We start from the raw sequence: 20,876 nt of genomic DNA, 5'->3' as shown, positions 1-20,876 counted from the left end.
GTCTTGTTCTCAGCTGGTGCAAGATTGCAAGTTGTTGGGACTGTCTATAATGGTATCATGAGCATAAGGGTAAAGGAATTTGTAAGAGGGATTGAAGGGGTTGTAAAATGTAGTGTATGTGGTATTCCTTCTGTGGAGTAGGCTACGTGTATGAATGTAGGGCAGATGTAGGTACCTCTGGTTCAGTACAGGGCAAAGGAAGAGAGAAAGTATGTTTGATGGTAGTCTTGGGGGGATTGTTATATCTTATGTTACACAATACTGTTCTTTAAATTAAATTAATGGAGATATCCCATCTCCTAGAACTGGAAGGGACCTTGAAAGGTCATCGAGTCCAGCCCCCTGCCTTCACTAGCAGGACTAAGTACTGATTTTGCCCCAGATCCCTAAGTGGCCCCCTCAAGGATTGAACTCACAACCCTGGGTTTAGCAGGCCAATGCTCAAACCACTGAGACAATCTAATAGATTTCTGATTTTTGCTTTCCCCTACAGTCTGTAACATAAAACATTTTCAAATATAATTCATGCAGATGCTGCTATACTGAATTTAGTACTAGACTGGGTCAATTTAGTGTTTTAAGGACAAAATACCCTCAGTCTTGCAAGGGCCAGTAAGTATATACAGTAACTCCTCACTTAAAGTCATCCCAGTTAACGTTGTTTCGTCGCTGATCAATTAGAGAACATGCTCGTTTAAAGTTGCGCAATGCTCCCATATAACGTTGTTTGTTTGCAGAAAGAGCAGCCCATTGAGCTAGCTGGTGGAAGCTTGAAACAAGGGTGGACCGGCAGCCCCCCGCATCAACTCCCCACTCCCCTAAGTTCCCTGTGCGGCAGCCACCCAGCAGGCTATCAATTGCCAGCAGTTCAGCTGTCCCTCCCCCCACTGCCACGTGCTGCTCCTGCGAGCCTCCTGCTTGCTGTGCGGGAGGTGAGGGGGAGAATTGGGGGGCTAAAGTCAGAGTGTCCCCCTCCCCCTGCTTACCCCATCTCCATAGCGTGGGGGGGACGGGGACCGGATGGACATGACAGGGCTCAGGACGGAGGGAGCTTGCTGGCAATAGCTGCTGTCTCAACTTGCTGATCTACTTAAAAAGGTAATGTAATTAGAGTGGGGTCAGCGTACTTAAAGGGGCAACATGCATCTCTCTCTCTCTCACGGTGTGGGAGAGTCTCTGTCTGCCATGCTGTCTCCCCTCCCTCCATTTGTGCTGGCTTGTAGAGTATGAGGCTGCATTAACAATGTGTTAACCCTTGCGGGCTCAGCTGTTCTAGTTCATCATTTAGCAGTAAGGCATTCCCTGGGAAATATTCCCACCTATTCCACCCTCTGACTCCACCACCTCAACCAAGCTTCACAATCATCATTGCTGTGTACAGTATTAAATATGTTTGTTTAAAACTTATACTGTGTGTGTGTGTGTGTGTGCGCCTTTTTTCTGGTGAAAAAAATTTCCATGGAACCTAACTCCCCCCCCCCCCTTAACATTAATTCTTATGGGGAAATTGGATTCGCTTAAAGTTGCATTTTTCAGGAACATAACTACAACATTAATCGAGGAGTTACTGTATTACAATTGTTGTCTAAATCTAATTTTGATTAGCCATTACAGACCAGACAAACTCTTCTAACAGTGGTTTTGTGATTTAGACACTGGAGTGGGACTCTGGAGAACTGTGTTCCATTAATGACTATGCCAAAGACTACCTGTGTGATTTGGGGCAAGTAATTTAATTTCTCTGTGCTTCAATTCCCCATCAATAAAATCATAATTCTTTAACTTGCAGGGCTTTTGCAAGGATAAATCCATTAACACACATGAGGCAGTCAGAACCCATGGTTTAGAGCATCACAGTATTAAAATACCAGTGATTACAGTATTAAAAGCTTGTGCTTTTAAAATGTAAATATTATATGCAGTGAAATATAAAACACATATTAAGAAAATCAGGACTTTTAAAAATAGGTTTTCTAGTGGCAAAAAACAAAACAAACCCAATAAATATACTTTTATTTATGGATCATTCCATGTCTAGATGTTCTTCCTAATCATAAACTAATGAATTTAGTATAGACCTAGTTTGTATATTTTGAAAAATAAACAACTCCTTTTACAATAAAGCATACAAGTATTAAATTAGTATGCACCCAGGAGCTCAGCCCGAATAGCTCAAAGCTCGTTAATTATTTCATCATCTTTTTTTTTTTTTTTTTTTGACATATGGGGAAGCTTACAGAACTGCAGAACTCTTACCTCATACTGTCAGGCAACATGCTAATTAGTAAAGTCTGCTTAAATCTATCCACCTGTCCGTTGTTTTGCTGCCTACCAGGGCCTTTTTCCATGCTGGCAGCAAATCCCCTATCTATCTGCTATCGCAACCTGAATGCAAGAGATTAGTGACCGCAGAGTCAAGCAAGAATCAGTTTACATCCTCTCAGGCAAGAGAATGATATTACTTCACAAGTATGAAATCTGAGATCTCTTTGCCTTTAATTTAGAAAACCTGCAGTTAATAATCACATTAAAGTGTGTTTTGCATGCCAGACAGTTTTTATTTCCTCTGTTATTTTTACAATTTGAATGCCCTTTGTGGTTACCAAAATAATTTGCTGAAAGGCATAAATTAACATTTTAAACTTTTTATGTGTACCAAGGTAGATCTTGTGTGGCCATGAACTTTATATTTTTATAAAGTCATATACCAATACCTTTTCTGTGCCTTTACATTTAAACAATGCTAGTTGTATTATTTGTAATAAATCTTCATTTGGCAAACTTAATGTTAATTTGATAAGAATATCAGACTTGAAACCTCCTTTCCTAATTTAGGATATATTATTGGTTTTCCACACAGTTTAAACATTTCAAATGTACAATTTTTCTTTTTGTTTAAGGGCAATTGTTTCCTTAAGAACTAAAACACAGAAATGAGACCTAAGCCTGAAGCTACAAATTCAGCAAGGAAAATGGGTCAAAGACCAGATGTGTTGAGGCTGACAGAGAGCACTAGCACAGGTAACCAGGTCAGCAGGCAGGAACTGTAATTAGAGTAAACTGAACCCAGTTTCCCTTTCATAATCAAAACACTTGATGAAAACAAATCTAATTAATACCACAAGCCAATTGCAGAGAAAATGATTTTTAAAGTTGTATTTATCTTTTGAGTTACAAATATAGTCTTATTTCATTATACTGATCAGTTTGAGAGCTCTATTTTGGATGGAATTAAGATGATTTACAAGTCCCACACGAAATTACTAGTTACTAGTTTTAGATAATTAGACACATGAATACATTGAGCCTGGCCTTACCTGGTTTGTTTTGGAGTTTTTGATACACTGGTTGATTAAGGACGATTTTCTTGCATGATCTTAGAATTACTATAGTGGTAGAAAAACTCCATGTACATCAAAAGACCAAAGTTATAGCAGCAACCAGTAAGGCCATGTAGTTATGGGTCTGTCTATTATATTATAAATCCCTATTTGCAAGGAGTTGTGGGTAAATTATAATATTAAGTTAGACCAGATGCCTATCCACATTGGTCATAGCTGATTCTGGTAATTTTTAATAGTAGGAGAAAAAGCAACTGTGAAGATATTATTGTGTATAGACTTCTTGAATTTAAGAACAACCAAACTACTAAGGCTTACAAAATAACTACGATCATCAGTGACTGCACAGCTTCTAATTTCACACTTGTGTCTGTCAATTCTGGGAGATTCTTTTCAGTTTTTTTGCATCAATCTAATTAACAGATTGTTAACTGAATCAAGAAAAGAAATTCAGTATGCTCCCAACAAATAAGGAATTTGTTTCTATATTTGTCAGTATCTGTAAACCTTCCTCCATCCATCCCAAGACTTTTTTGGGGAGAAGAGCAGAGTTGTCCCCAACCTCTCACTGTCTGCCCCTCCCACATTTGCCCCTCATTGTCCCCTACACTCTTTGCTCTCAACTATGCTTCAGCTACTAACGTAGCATTGCAGGGTTTGAAGTGTTTGCCCCTCTTAGGGTGACCAGACAGCAAGTGTGAAAAATCAGGATAGGTGGTGGGGGGTAATAGGAGACTGTATAAGAAAAAAAAAAAATGCAAAAATCGGGACTGTCCCTATAAAATCGGGACATCTGGTCACCCCAGCCCCTCTCAGCAGGCTGTCTTTCCCGCTCATAGCAGGGTAATAGTCTGTAGCAGGATGGTAGAGTCTGCATGGGGACACAGGACTCCTCTGATGAGTCATATGATGTTGTATGCTTAAACCCTGCATAAAAATATAAACCCTATTAAGTCATAGTGGCAGCTGCATCTTCACTCCCACCAGGATATGCATCTGAGAGGCAGAAGGAATTAAAGGCCAAAGCAAATGATACTTGGCCAGAAGACCCTAAGAAAAGCCAAGTTTGGTAAGAAAGCTTAGGGTTCGTCTCCACTGGAAACGCAATAGCAACACAGCTGCAGTGTAGACATTTACTACAGCAAAGGAAGGGATTCTTCCGTTGCTGTAGTAAATCCACCTCTCCACGAACCAGTAGCGAGATCAATGGAAGAATTCTTCTGTTGACTGAGTGGTATCTACAGCATTGCTTAGGTCAACTTAATCACATTGCATAGGGCACAAAATATTTCACAGCCCTGAGCGATGTAGTTAAGCCAACCTAACTTTGCAACATAGACCAGCACATAGGATATAAAACTCAGTCTGTTATTGTTATCTGTGTCATCAGTAAAGCCAAACCACAGGAAAGGGAATGTTTAAAGTGTGTGTATATTCTGTTTACAGCAGGATGGAAAACTCACCCGCTTACATTTCCTGTCCCTTAGAGTGCAGGAGGAGAAAGCTCAGGTTTGAAACTAGGGCTGAAGACACCCTCTGTAATAGCAAAAACAATGAGGAATCCTTGTGGCACCTTAGAGACTAACAAATTTATTTGGGCGTAAGCTTTCATGGGCTAGAACCCAGTTCATCAGATGTATGGAGTGGAAAATACAGGAGCAGGTATAAATACATTAAAAGATGGGAGCTGTCTTACGAAGTGTGAGGTCAGTCTAACGAGACAATTCGTTTAACAGCAGGATACCAAGGGAGGAAAAATAACTTTTGAAGTGGTAATGAGAGTGGCCCATTTCAGACAGTTGACGAGAAGGTGAGAGTAACAGTAGGGAGAAAATTAGTATTGGGGAAATTAGGTTTAGGTTTTGTAATAACCCAACCACTCCCAGTCTTTATTCAGGCCTAATCTGATGGTGTCCAGTTTGCAAATTAATTCCAGTTCTGCAGTTTCACGTTGGAGTCTGTTTTTGAAGTTTTTTTTATTGAAGAATTGCCACTTTTAGGTCTGTTATTGAGTGACCAGAGAGATTGAAGTGTTCTCCTACTGGATTTTGAATGTTATGATTCCTGATGTCAGATTTGTGTCCATTAATTCTTTTGGGGTTCTCCTCAATGGCCAGGTCAAAGGCCTGGAATGAGAGAACGTGAATGGAGCAGAGCCTGCTTACAAGTCTTTTCAGAGAGGAAATTATAGAAGGTGTAGCAGCTGTGGCTGTTGGAGCTGGAAAAAAGGCTGTAGAAGTGCCCCATGGAAGAATGAAGAATGGTTGTACCAAACTTTAGGGGAAAGCTTAAAGACAGTAGGTAACACAAGACATTCCCATAAGAGCAAAGGGAAGACAAGCCTGAGGGAAAGGCTCAAGATGGGAGAGTCTCAGCTAGGACTACTGGAGATACTTTTCTGAGGTTTTGTGGAATCAAACCTCGGCACCAGGAGGGGAGGTGTTGAGACTCAAACAGCTATCCTAAGATGAGAAAACTGAGGTGCAGCACCACTGGCTGCTAGGAAGGAAGTTTATCAACTGTTATTACACCACCTCTTTGACAGCACAGATTTCAAGTGGCTGAACCATTTAGGATTATCCTACCTTACCTTGATAAGCAGCAAGGTATGAGCTCCCTTCCCCTGAACTCCCTCTAACCACATTTTGGCCAAGGCATTGAACAGGGATGACATCATCTCACTGCAAGGTGAGAGCTCACAACACATATGCTCACAATGCTCAGGTATCAAAGATGTTGTCTAGCAGAACCAAGGAAGAGTACTCTGCATTTCTGATATTTCTAAGCAGGGTTTTTTTTTTTTTTTAAATAAAAGCCAACTTTTCAGGCAAAGAAATAAAGGACAAAAGCCCAATTATTTTTTTTAAAAATTAAAATTTGTTTAAGACTGGCCAAAAGCATATTATATGATCTATTGTGTCAGGATGATAATTATTAACCCCTTCCCCCCATGCACACACAAACAAAAGCCAACATACAAAAACAAACACTTGAAACCACAAAAAGACTAAGTTAAAATAACGTTAAGGATCTGACATGTTGACAAAAGCCAGACACACACTCCTTAAATCACTTCATTCTGCTTAAGAATTGCAGTGGAAATGAGAATCTCACAACTGTTTGGTATTACAAATACCACCACCACAAAGGAATATAAGATGACCTACAAAGTGGGAAGAAAAAATTCTGCTGGTGCTCTTTTTTTGCTTCTTTTTTATGCATCATGGTCAGCGCTTTTGGGTTTTCTTTTTTAACACTGCAAATACTAAGTTTTTTCTACTGTTTTTGCTAAAGGACCTTTTGTTGACTATATAGACTGGGATGATGACATCATAAAACACTGAAACTTGACCAGTTGAAAAGAGGGAAGATTTCTAGTTGGATTATTTAAAAATACCTTTATTTTTGTTAATACCTATTTAGCCAAGCTCCTGACAAACACCTGAAAGCAATACGCAAAGAGTCAAATACAGTAGCTTGCAAGCCCTACAAAGAATTCTCTGCAAAAACAGGTAAAACAAGACTCCTGATACTTCTAGGCAAAAAGTAAGCAAGAATTATTGTAAAAATCTCAGGCTCTCTTGATATATTATATTAGGGGTCTGGAGCACATGACTTATGAGGAGAGGCTAAGAGAACTGGGATTGTTTAGTCTCCAGAAGAGAAGAATGAGGGGGGATTTGATAGCAGCCTTCAACTACCTGAAGGGGGGTTCCAAAGAGGATGGAGCTCGGCTGTTCTCAGTGGTGGCAGATGACAGAACAAGGAGCAATGGTCTCAAGTTGCAGTGGGGGAGGTCCAGGTTGGATATCAGGAAAAACTATTTCACTAGGAGGGTGGTGAAACACTGGAATGCGTTACCTAGGGAGGTGGTGGAGTCTCCTTCCTTGGAGGTTTTTAAGGCCCGGCTTGACAAAGCCCTGGCTGGGATGATTTAGCTGGGAATTGGTCCTGCTTTGAGCAGGGGGTTGGACTAGATGACCTCTTGAGGTCCCTTCCAACTCTGATATTCTATGATTCTATGATTCTATGATAAAGAAAAAAAGCCCACACTAAGTTCCTTCTAAGCAGCGTGGCCAGGGAGAGATGCCTTTCCCCTGGCCTGGTGCTGCCATGGCAGGGGAGAGGCACCTCGGCCACAGCCCCAGTGCTGCCGGGGAGAGGTGCCTCTGTGCCAGCCCTGGGCTGCTGCAGTCAGAGAGGGCTGTGGAGAGTTCTCTCTCCCAGCTGCAGCCTGCACCTCAAACCCCTCATCCCTGGCCCCACCCCAACGTCTGCACCCCCTGCATCCCAATCCTCTGCCCCAGCCCTGAGCCCCATCCGACACCCTGAACCCCTCATCCCCACCCCAAAGCTCTCACCCTCAGTCAGAACCCCCAACCTCCCACAACCCTCTGCCCCAGCCCTGAGGTCCACCCCCTTCCACATTCCAAACCCCTCGGCCCACCCCTACCATACATCACCTCCATATTGGTGCACATAACAAAATTCATTCCGCACATGGATGTAAATAATTAGGGGGAACATTGCACACTATTATTTTTTGCTTTGAAGACCACATGTAAGAATTCTGGTTCATTCCTTAGATGAGACAAACCCAATGTCCTTCTGGCCTGGATAATGCTAGACTAGGCTGTAAATAAAGACTCCATGTCACTTTTGACAAGATTAAGGAACAACCTAATATCCATGTTTATGGTAGTTCCTAACTCCAGTTTCTAACAACCAAAGCATCAACAGTGGGGAAGCTAATGTACACAGGGCTCCAGGCAATTGCTGACCTGTTAAGCACCATTTCATTGAAACCTGCTCAATGCAGGTCTATGCAATATAGTGGTAAATATAATAGTGATTGCTGGTGCCTGGTGTACAAAAGTGGAGCTGCACCAGCATTAGCGGGAAGTGTTCAGATTAAAGCCTAGTATAGACAAGGCTTACATAAGCTACTTTATTGTTGGGACTATACAGTGGGGTACCTATTTACTGACCACTCCCGCCTCCCCAGTTCTGGCCCTGGTCACTTTGCAGGAACCCTGCCCTTTTAGCCCCCGTTTGCAGGCCCCTTTAGAACTGCACACAGACTTTCATGTGGATAACATCTCCTTCTGTCTGGGGCTGGTTTAATAACAATAGGGTTACCATCCGTCCGTATTTCCCCGGACATGTCCGGCTTTTGTGTCTCTAAATAGCCGTCCGGGAGGAATTGGTAACAAGGTTAAAATGTCCGGGGGGGTTTTCCCCCCTGCCTCCCTCCCTCTCATGCAGAGTGCGGCTGCTGATTGGGCGGCTGGGCCGACTGACCCACTCCCATTGGCCTTCAGCAGCCAGAGCCCTCCCCTGCTCCCCCCTCCCTCTGTCTGCAGCCCAGTGTAACACACAAACCGACCCAACAGGCAGCGTGTTTTGCAAACACGTGGAGCCAGAATGGTAAGGGGAGTCCGGGCTGGGGGGCAGTCAGGGGGCAGGGGAGTGTTGGATGGGTCCCCGTTCTCCACCTGCCACCCCCCCACCTTGCATCCCCCCCCACCTGCCTCTCCCTTGTCTGCTGCCCCCGGGTCCTAGTGTCCCCCATCTACTAATGGGAAGACAGGCTGCCCTTACCCTGCCCTTCCACCCTAGCCCCGAGCCTCTCCAACACCCCAAACCCCTCATCCCCAGCCCTCATCCTCCCACACCCTAATCCTCTGCTCCATCCCTGAGCACCCCCCTGCATCATGAACCCCTCATCCTCAGACCCACAGCCCTCACCCCTGCATCCCCTCCTATCCCCAAACTCCCTCCCAAACCCCCTCCCCACACACCACCTCCTGCCCTCAAACTCCCTACCAAAGCCTGCACCCCCTCCCTTTGCACCGCCTCCCACCCCCAAACTCCATCCCAGAGCCTACACCCCTCACCCCCCCCCGCACACCCACCCCCTGCCCCAGACCGGAGCCTGCACCCAGCACCCAAACTCTATCCCAGAACCTGCACCCCAATCCCCAGCCCAGGACCTGCACCCCAGACCTCCTCCCTCCACCCAAACTCCCTCCTAGAGCCTTAGGCAGGTGCTGGGAGGGTGGGTTCTGGACACCACCAAAATTTCTACAACCCTGTCACCCATGCGAGTGGATAAGGGTCAGGGCAGTCAGGGGACAAGAAGCGGGGGGGGGGGTGTTGGGATTCTGAGGGCGGCAGTCAGTGGGAGGGAGTGGATGGGGGCAGGGCTAGGGCTAGGGCTAGGGCTAGGGCTAGGGCTCGCCCCCCCCCCCCCCGTCCTCTTTTTTGATTGTGGAAATATGGTAACCCTAAATAACAAACTCCTCTTAATCCTCACAGTTCCAAAATAAAGTCCATCACCACACAACAGTCCATACTTTGTTCCAGTGTCTTCTCTCACAGCTGGAACTCTTCTGTCCTATTCTGTTTTCACAGCCCATCCTCTCAGCTCATCCTAGCTGGAACTTAGCTTTCTGACACAGGCCTCTAGGCCCCCAATTTGTAGGCCCAAACTCCATCCGGATTTCACAACAGGAGCCTCCTGCTCCCTACGTTCCAGCTCTGTCAGAGCTCCCTTGGTCTTGTGGTCTTCCCTGCAGGAGCCCTTCACACACACTACAATTTCCTGCACTTCCCCCCTTCTCTGCAGCCTCCTGCTGCTGTTTATAGGGCAATCATCCTGATCTCTTCCAGGTGTGACTCATTCTGTAATCAGGGGTGGCTACATCCAGCAGGAGCCACCCTGTTACATACTGGCCACAAGAAATCAATGCTATAGCAGGTATATTTCCAGATCCTGACTCCCCTTGTAAAACATCTCTTATGATTCCTTTTTCCTTGCCAGCTCAGTGCTTACAGAATATATCTTTCTCATCTCTCATCAGATAGCTCAGGGGACAGAGGACCCAGTGGTTCAGTTTCTCTCTCTCGGAGTCTGAGCAGCAGTCTTCTTTCTCTCCCCCAATACTGGGCATGTATAGGCAACATTTTGGGATCTCATGTGTGAAAGGCTCTCTATAAAAACATATTTTTAACATACATACATACACACGCACACAGACACACACACTTGACAACAGATGAAGAAGGGTGTAGAATGTAATCTTTTAGGACAGGTTTTGCATTGTGTAATTTGTTAGTGCCCAGAGATTTTAGTGATGGACCCACTAGATATTCAAAGACAGATTCTAAACGTATTGGTCTTTTTATTCTCTGTCTGTACAGTGCCTACCAGAATGGGGTCCATGACTAGTGCTCCCAGGCACTAAAATAATATAAATATAATAATTAATAATAATGGGGTCTCAGGCAGATTTTTAACAACAATTTTTGTGCAAGTCTGTGTTTAAAGAGTTCTTTTTCACACATAGTACACTGTCAAACTGCTTACAATAAAATGTATTACTTACAACTCCTGAGTAAACTAAAGCGTCTTCTAATGAGGCCCTCGCTGGCCACTACTATGAAGTGAGAGACACTCCTATCTCTAAACAGAACACAATGTATTTCACTATCTGCAGTATATTACGTTACAAATTGCTTAGTCACATGCACATCAAGATCCCTATAGCTTGCCTGGATATAATATAGGTTTCTTTAGTTTCTTAATGATAGGGATAAAAATCACCTATGTTTGTTTCCAGTGAAAAGGTAAAAACACTTTATAAACTGGCTTGCAGATAACTCACTGTAACATATATGACAATTTATGACTATTTGACTAAATGAGGGTTTGGTTTTCAAAAAAAGTATCTTTGCTAGGTTTTAATTGCTGAATACAGAACAACAAGCTCCAAAATGTGCATCAACAGAGTGAAACATTTAAATCTTATTCTCTTTAACCCCTCCAGACTCTTTGGAATAGGATCAACTGAAGAGACTTTTGAATGGTACTCTGCAGACACTGTAGAGCATATACAAGTGATCTACTGCTGAAAATGAAAATTTTTTTTTATACTTTTCAGGATAACACTTTAAATCCGTAAGTACAGTTTGTTTACACGGTGGTGTGCCATATTTTATATATATGGCACACCACCATAAAATAAGTATTTGAATAAGGATATTAATTATTTTACACAATACCATTGTTAACTATATTATAGTCTGGAAATAGGAACTGAAATAGTATCAATCTCAGACCAACTGTTTTATCATTTTGTAGAAATATTTCAGTTTAATTAATGGAACCCTCCTGTCTAAACGCTATTCGATGATTCATACTTTTTTTTAAACCTGGTTTAAACAGAACTCACAAATGTCCATTTGCAGTTAAAAGGGGTTAGTTACTATGATCACTAAAACTGGCATTGTTTTTCTGTTATCAGGTTACAGTAGCTCAGGTCTCTAAGCACCAGAATCCCCCATACAGCTGATCAGTTACAGCTGTTAATTGTGGAGCAAGGGACTGCTGACATCTGCTTCTTGCTTAGTTAGTTAATGGTTCACTTCCAGGTCCTAAAAGGATTGCAGCCTCTCTCAAAAGACAATGTTGGACCCCATCTATGTCTGCCTTCTACACTGCCTGTCTTGTTCTGGTTTGTCACTCTCCATACAAAGCAAATCTGAGTGAACTCACATCTGGCACTGATCGACCCAATTCGTGAGCAATCTTTTCCCATCGACCTGGGGTCCCCCCTGGGAACTTAACCATACTTCTTGTCAGCTGGCTAAGGTCCTCTTCTGTCCATTCAGGTGCCTGCAAAACATTTGTAAAACATTTATTATGCTGGGAAAATGAAAAAAATGTAGTTGGATAAAATAGTGAAGACATTAAATAAATTAATCAAATAATGGCTGTTGTAACAATGTAATTTAATATGGTTTCCAAAGCTTGTTAGTTGAATGCTCTGTTACAGAAAACAGTACATAAAAACAACAGTCAGGGAAGGAACTTGAACCATTAAAAATATTTAATATACAAAATGTACATTAGTGCAGTAGACACATTTAACTTATGTCACTATGAAAAAAGCAAGCAATAAAAATCAAAATAAACAATTTTACTGCTTAAAGATTAAACCACAGTCTAAGATATCAACATTTTAGATAATATATAAAATCCTCTTACGTATAACTGAATGATATATAAAGGAAGAGAAATCTTTAAAAAGTCCTCAATTGAAAAAAAATACTGAAAATAATCCTAAAATGTTATTTATAAATCTGTATTTTAAAACAGCATGCCCAATTCAGTCAGTTGTTAAAGCCCCCATAATGTATTATATTTTAACATTTTGGAAGTGAAATCTGACAATTTTACATTCCATTGAGAATTTTTTTTTTTTTTTTTTAAAAGCACCTAAATCCTGTGGCTTCTGTGCACTGTACACGAAGAAAACAGAAAGGAACTGGACATTTTCAAAGAGCAACAAGGCCCAATAACCAAAATATAAAACAATGTTCTACTGTAACAGCATGCTGTAAATCGTAAACAATTTCCTCCTTTATGACAACCATATAAAAATGAGTAAAGCAAGAAAACACTGGTTCCTCAGATATAATTGTCAAATTAACTATTAAATCTTTGTATGTTAAATTGCCTCTCCAAGAACACAAGGCTCTGTACCCAGCCTTCCACACTAGTAAAAGAAGGGACTATTGAACTAAGCATTTGTAAAAAGTAGTTAACCATTTCTATTTTTTTAAAAGAATCCTTTATGATAAATACCTTTTCTAATCACCATTTCTGATAATGAACAGGCATATATCAAGCAGTTTGCATTACAGAGCCATCAGCACAGAACAACAGTCAGAGGTGAGTGACCCCAGGGACCATCTCCACAGCTACAGCAAAGCTTCTCCCTGACACTAATCCTGCCTGTCATTCTCCCACTGTGCTCTAACCACACTGACATCCGCCTGCCGCACTGCAAGCTTAACGGGCCCTTCCTGACTTTTTACTGTCTCCCCCAATCAATGGTTCAAGCGTGCTCTTTTCACTATGTCCAAATGGCAGCTTCACTCATAATCAAAGTGCACTGCCCCTGTTAAAGGGCTTCCCGAAAGGCTCTACCATTTGCATTCATTTGCAAAGCAAACTACTTTTATTCACTTTGTTCTGCTATCAAGAATGTTCCCTGAAGCAGATAAATTGGCATAAATACAACCTGCCACTTAAGAGACAGTAAATAATAGCCAATAGTGGGGAGGATTTTATCAATTGTTCTATTTTGTAGCCACGTAATTCTTTGTTCATCAAATGCTAAAAGCCTCAAAATATTCATATTTATATAGCTTTTAATACAAGCATGAATTCATTATCAGTTTAAATGCAACACACACACACACATAGTAGTGAGAGAGATATAGCACATACACTACATATATAATAAAGTGGGCATGTATACTAGTGGCTTGTGAAGAACATGCTAAATACAAACCAGGTTTCATTATCACACAGTAACCTTACAGTTTATTTATTGTAAAAGCATACATGTTCTGAATTAAAACTTCTTTATTTACATATTTCCATAACTTTGGGGTTCATAGAAGTGAAGTTATTGGGTACCTATACATATTCTAGTTTTGAAAATATAATTCCAGGACTATTTATTTATTTTTAAAATAAAAGAGGCTAAGTAGAGAATTTTAATTAATAAGTTTTTCATACGTAGTATAGAACCGCACACACGGAATGTAAGCATTAGTAAATGCAATTTGTTTCAGTAACAAATGAAAATTATGTTTTACATTGATTTCAAATGTAAATGCTTGTAGCACAAAAGTATCTGCACAGATGTATCTTAACACAATATTCAAAGCATATCCAAACAATTTCACACAAAAATCAAAATCATATTTCTGCACTAATAGAAACATTTTAGAGGTAACAAATTGTCTGATATGTTTTAAATTCTTTAAAACCATTTTTTGTAAGATTTGATTCTTGGATGTGCTGCATATTTTAATTCTTGTGTGTAAATGTTACAAAAGTAAACATCATTTTCCTTAGCTATTTTCATCATATAGGAATTCTAATAAAAACCTACTGTCTACCGATCTTTAATAAACAATACTGATCTTTAAAAAATAAACAAACAAACCTACTAATTCTATGTGCATCTATGATACCAATATGTTGAATGTACTGAATGAAACAATTATTTCAATAACATGGTAACTTACAATAATACAATTTAAAACAATAAAATAAAAATAAGGACATAAAATTGATAGGTCTGAAATTCTTTAATAGAGCTTTTTAGGAATCCATTATTAACCACAAGTGCTGTAAAGAGCTTTGGTGAATTTGCAATTCCTCAGCAACAGATAATTGTGTCTTTAGATGCAACAGTGCCTACTATGATCCAACTGCCACAAGCAGGCATGAGGGTGGCCATAGTGTGAATGTATTCTCCCTGTTCTGATTTGGAGCCAACTGTAACTGAGTCTCAAATGAATGAATAAGCATACAGCTTTGTCACTTAAAACCATGTGTGTCCAATATTACTGAAATACTGGGCCAAAATTCATCTCTGCAGTTAGGTAATGGAAGATACCACATAGTGAGGGGACAGCTGTTGTGACTACACAAGCATTCAGATTTTGCATCAGAAAAGCCCTGCTCTGGGATTAACTCTCCACACTGAATACAAAATGAAAGTAAACAGAGCTATAGGCCTCAGCTTTTAACTATTGCTGTCGATTAATCACAGTTAATGCACGCGATTAACTTAAAAAATATAATCGCAATTAAAAAAATTTATTGCAATTAATTACACTGTTAAACAATCAAATACCAATTGAAATGTATTAAATATTTTGGATGTTTTTCTACATTTTCAAATATATCGATTTCTATTACAACACAGAATACAAAGTGTACAGTGCTCACTTTATATTACAAATATTTGCACTATAATGATAAATAAAAAATAGTATTTTTCAATTCACCTCAAACAAGTACTGTAGTGCAATCTCTTTATCATGAAAGTGTACTTACAAATGTAGATTTTTGTTGTTGTTTCCTAACTGCACTCAAAAACAAAACAATGTAAAACTTTAGAGCCTACAAGTCCACCCAGTCCTACTTCTTGTTCAGCTAATCGCTAAGACAAACAAGTTTGTTTACATTTATGGGAGATACTGCTTATTTACAATGTCACCCGAAAGTGAGAACAGGCATTCACATGGCACTTTTGTAGCTGGCATTGCAAGGTATTTACGTGCCAGATATGCTTAACATTCGTATGCCCCTTCATGCTTCAGCCACCATTCCAAAGGGCATGCTTCCATGCTGCTGATGTTCGTTAAAAAAATAATGCATTAATTAGACTGAACTCCTTGGGGGAGAATTGTATGTCTCCTGTTCTGTTTTTCCTGCATTCTGCCATATATTTCATGTTATAGCAGTCTCAGATGATGACCCAACACATGTTCGTTTTAAGAACACTTTCACTGCAGATTTGACAAAACACAAAGGTGGTACCAATCTGAGATTTCTAAAAATAGCAACAGCACTCAATCCATGGTTTAAGAATCTTAAGTGCCTTCCAATATCTGAGAGGGATGAGGTGTAGAGCATGCTTTCAGAAGTCTTAAAAGAGCAACAATCCGATGCAGAAACTACAGAACCTGAACAAAACAAACAAACAAACAAACAAAAATCAACCTTCTGCTGGTGGCATCTGACTCAGATGATGAAAATGAACATGCGTCAGTCCGTACTGCTTTGGATCGTTATTGAACAGAACCCATCATCAGCATGGAGGCATATCCTATCGAAGGTGGTTGAAGATGAAGGGACATATGAATCATTAGCACATCTGGTACGTAAATATCTTGCGACCCCAGCTACAACAGTGCCATGTGAACACCTGTTCTCACTTTCAGGTGATATTGTAAACAAGCAGCAGGCAGGATTACCTCCTACAAATTGTAACCAAACTTGTTTGTCTGAGCAATTAGCTGAAGTAGGACTGAGTGGACTTGTAGGCTCTAAAGTTTTACATTGTTTTATTTTTGAATGCAGTTTTTTTTGTACATAATTCTACATTTGTAAGTTCAACTTTCATGATAAAGAGATCGCACTACAGTACTTGCATGAGGTGAATTGAAAAATACTATTTCTTTTTTTTACAGTGCAAATATTTGTAATAAAAATTAATATAAAGGGAGCACTGTACACTTTGTATTCTATGTTGTAATTGAAATCAATATATTTGAAAATGTAGAAAACATCCAAAATATTTTTAAAAAATGGTATTTATTAACAGTACGATTAATCGTGATTAATTTTTTTAATCGCTTGACAGCCCTACTTTTAACATTAATTACATTTACAAATTTAAAAAATTCATAGCATTTGCTCAAATTATATTCCTTTAAATGGCTTATTGAAGAATGAGGTCAGTCAAACTCCTCTGCAACCTTTAAAGAACAACTAAGAATGTGGTATGTTATTTTGCATCACTATTATGTGTAGTAAAAGCAGTTAAATGCTATGTGGTCTCTTCTTTTTTAATAAAAAAAATTCCTTCTTCAAACAATAGAAACTAAAAAATCAAGTTGTTAAGAACACAGAGTAGCATTTGTTTTCAAGAAAAACCATCTTTTTGGTCTCTAATTTAAAATTATTAATATTTTGAAGAATTACACAACTGCATAGAATTTTATTGATAGACTTGAGAAGTATTTACATTTTAGAATTCACATCAAAGTTCCCATGTTTAAAAAGGATCCATTCTAATTTGATGATTATCAAGAAATTCAAAGGCTGAAATTCTGCCCTTGGCCTACCCCATTGTACACATAAGAATATGTCTACATAGCAGGTGGTCAGACACTGCTTCTGACACGTTTTAGTCCAACCCCTCCCCCCCATCCAACACATAGAGCCCTTGGATATGGCTAAACATCCTAAGAACATACTGTTAGAGGTGGCCTACACTGAAAAATTAGTTTGGCATAGGTGTCCCAGGAGTGTGAAAAATCCACACCTTGGAGACTTAATTAAGCCAACCTAACCTTGGGTCAAGACAATGCAAGGTCAATAGAAGAATTCTTCTATTGCCTGAGCTACTGTCTTCCGGGGAGGTGGATTATGTACAGCCATGGGAGACCCCTTCCTGTCGCTGTAGTAAATGTCTACACTGAAGTGCTACACAAGCACAGCTGCAGCATTGCAGCTGTGCCATTGTAGTGCTTTAGGTATAGACATAAGCTGGCAAGACTAAGTGTATCTGGGGGTGTGTCTCTGCCCACCCATTTTGCAGGATGTAGCTAAAGCACGTGTAGCTGACTTTAAATATTTGGATAGTCTGCCAATGCTTCCTTCCACAATTCCCAGGGCCTGTATGTTCCAGTCCTTCTATCTGCTGACTTCCCACTCGCCTCCTATGCAGAGGAAGCTAACTGCTGGTTTAAATACAGCCATTAGGCATTAACCCTTCATTGCAAGTATATTACGCTACTGTTAACACAACTAAACCCAGTTCAGTCAGACAGAAGAAAGATGCCCATCAACCAGTGATTCTGGCTAACCTGTAGTGTGAGGGCTGCAAGGTCCTTTTTTTTTTTGGCAGAAGTAACAGAAACATGCATTTATATGATTAAAATCTTGATGAGGGTGGTGGAGGTTGACATTGACCAAACCGCACAGTATTGCAGGGAGCAGATCAAGCACCTCAAGTCCACTTACCTCACGATGAAGGATGGGACTGGAAAGTCTGGCAACTACTATAAAATTCTAACCAGGTGTTGCCACCACCTCAAGAGATGATCATATAGGACTGTGGGCTCTGGAGTCGAGAAAGTATGATTCTTCGGGATGTGTGTCCCTATGGGTGCTCCACTGTAGGTGTGTGTGCACCCGTGTCTCTAATCAGAGATTTTAGGTAGCAGTGTCCATTCAGCCCACACATGCAATGTCCCTCTCTGAGGCTATTTCCTCACTATGGGGGGGGAGGGGTGTCGATTTAAGATACGCAAATTCCACGTATCGAAGCCGACTTACCCCGCTGTGTGGATGGCGGCAAATCGACCTCTGCGGCTCTCCCGTCGACGGCGCTTACTCCTACCTCTGCTGGTGGAGTACAAGCGTCGATTCGGGGATCGATTGTCGCATCCCGACGAGATGCAATAATTCGATCCCCGAGAGATCGATTTCTACCCACCGATTCAGGAGGGTAGCGTAGACGTAGCCTAAGTGGTCTGTGCAGGTGAACCCCACTCAATTCCTTCTCTACAGCACAGCCCCTTATGGAGAACTCTGAAGTAGAGGGGAGGAGGGCAGATAGTGAAGCACCCATAGGGGGACACATCTCAAAGAGCCATTGTTACTGCACAAGGTGAGTAACTTCCTCCTCTTCTTCAAATAGTGTCCCTATGGGTAGTCCACTGTCGGTGACTTCACAGCAGTATCCCCCATGTAGAGTTGGGGCTTTGGTTGTTACTACTGTGGAGCCGAAGATGGCATTGGAAGCTGAATTTCCAGTGATCGCATAGTGTTCTGTGAAAGTGTGGCCAGAGGCCTAAGTCACTACTCTGCAGATTTCCGAGATAGGGACATCTTTAATGAATGCGACCGAGGTCGAAATTAACCTCATGAACTGTGTATGGATTCTAGATGGAGACAACAGGATGCGTCCTTGATAACAGTGATTAATGCAACCCAAGACCCATTTGGATATCTTTGAGCCGATATTGCAGAGCCTTTGGATCTTTCTGCAAATGAAAGGAAGAATTTAGGGGACTTCCTGAAGTCCTTAGTCCTGTCCAAGTAGAATGCTAATACTTTTCTAACACCTAGCATATGCAAAATCGCCTCCCTGTTTTCATGATGTGGTTTTGTGAAAAAAACAGGAAGATGGATCTGTTGATTCCCATGGAAAGTGGAGGCAACTTTAGGGAGAGACTTGGGATGCGGCCTCAGAGTTGCTTTGTCTTTAAAAAAGACAGTGTATGATGGGTGTGCCATTAGGGCTGCTACTTCTCCTATGTGCCTAGCTGAGGTGATGGCAATTAGAAATGCTGTCTTCATAGACAGGTGTAAGAGAGAGCAAGTTGCCCTGGGTTCAAAAGGAGGTCCAATCAAAGCACTGAGAACTAGGTTAAGATCCCGGGTTGGAGCGGATGGTCTCACATGCAGGAAGAGAATCCCAATGTCCTTAAGGAATCTACACATCAGTGACTGAGCAAACATCGAGTATCTGTCTATCTGACAGTGAAAAGCAGTTATGGCAGCAAGATGTACTTTAAGGGAGCTGAGTGAGGGTTTTGACCTCGAGGTCTAAAATGTAATCTAAAATCAGAGGGAGGGAAGACAAAGCTGGGTCTGTGTGCTTAGAATGACATCAAACTTGGAATCATTTCCATTTTTGTAGCTAAGTACATCAGGTGGTCGACTTTCGGCTGTAAAGAAACACGTCTTTTATCTCTCAGAGCATTCTCTCTCTAAGTCTTGGAACCAAGAAGGAGCTAGGTCTGGAGGTGTCCGGTAAGGGATCCAGACTTGTCTTGGCCAGAAGGGGGCAATCAGAATAACTCTCACTTTGTCTCATCAAATTTTCAACAGGACCTTGGATAGAAGCGGAAATGGATGAAAGGCATACAAGAGATCTCTGTCCCATAGGAGGATGAGGGCATCTCTGAGTGAATGTTTCCCCAGGCTGGCCCTGGAGCAGTAACGAGGACATTTCTTGTTCTGGTAAGTAGCAAAGAGATTTGTAGTTGAGGTTCCCCAAAGAGTGAATAGATCTCAAAGCTCCTCTGGGTTCAGCTCCCATTCATGGTCGTGAGAAAAGTACCGACGGAGGCTGTCAGCTGGCACGTTCTGTATCCCTGATAATTAGACAGCTAAGATGAGCACATTGTGATGGGTGCACAGATTACAAAGTTTGAGAGCTTCTGTGCAGAGGGAGGGAGATCTGGCACCCCTCTGGCGATTTATATAAAACATGCAGGTCATATTGTCCATCATGACCTTTCTGTGGGTGCTCTTGATGAAAGGCAGAAAGTGTTCACAGGTGTTCCTGATGGCACTTAGCTCCAAAAGACTGATATGGAGAATCACGTCTGTGGAAGACCACTTGCCTTGAACCTTGCAGTCATGTAGGTGAGCTCTCCAGCCTATTAGGCAGGCATCCTTTATTAGAGTCAGCGTCAGTGGCAGTTGCATGAATGGAACGCCTGCTCAGATGTTAGATGGGCCTTTCCACCAGTCCAGGGAGTGCTTTACTGCAGAGAGCAGTGATAGCAGTTTGGTTAGTTTGTCCCTGTTCAGGGGATAGACAGAAGCGAGCCACATCTGAAGACACCCCCATGAACATCTGGGCATTTAGGGTGACGAAGCTGCATGTTGCCATATGGCCTAACAGCTGCAGGCAGTTCCTGGCCGATGTCTGAGGGCTGGCCTGGACTGTCTCTATGAGACTTACAAGAGGGTGAGGCTGTGTAACAGGAGGAACGCTCTTGCTTGTACTGCATCGAGGTAGATGCCAATAAACTCCAGTCACTGTACCGGGGTCAATGCTGATTTCTCTAAGTTGAGCTGTAGATCCAGCTATGCAAATGTGCATGTGGTTGTCTGGATGGCTCGTATGGTGTCCCTGAAAC

General features: G+C 41.5%; 1 protein-coding gene across 2 annotated transcripts in view; it reads right to left on the bottom strand.

Moving 5' to 3' along the window:
- DNAJC1 (DnaJ heat shock protein family (Hsp40) member C1) overlaps positions 1-20,876 on the bottom strand; it is a 181,955-nt gene that overhangs the window by 10,614 nt on the left and 150,465 nt on the right. For both annotated transcript variants that reach the window (XM_034760291.1, XM_034760292.1), the window contains exon 9: positions 11,899-12,018. In XM_034760291.1, the coding sequence (XP_034616182.1) occupies positions 11,899-12,018 (120 nt within the window). The remainder of the gene's footprint in view (positions 1-11,898; positions 12,019-20,876) is intronic.

This window comes from Trachemys scripta, chromosome 2 (assembly GCF_013100865.1).
Source record: "Trachemys scripta elegans isolate TJP31775 chromosome 2, CAS_Tse_1.0, whole genome shotgun sequence".
In the NCBI taxonomy this organism is placed as follows: domain Eukaryota; kingdom Metazoa; phylum Chordata; order Testudines; family Emydidae; genus Trachemys; species Trachemys scripta.
The sequence above is the reverse complement of the archived record's forward strand: the minus strand, read 5'-3'. Positions and strand labels throughout refer to the sequence as shown.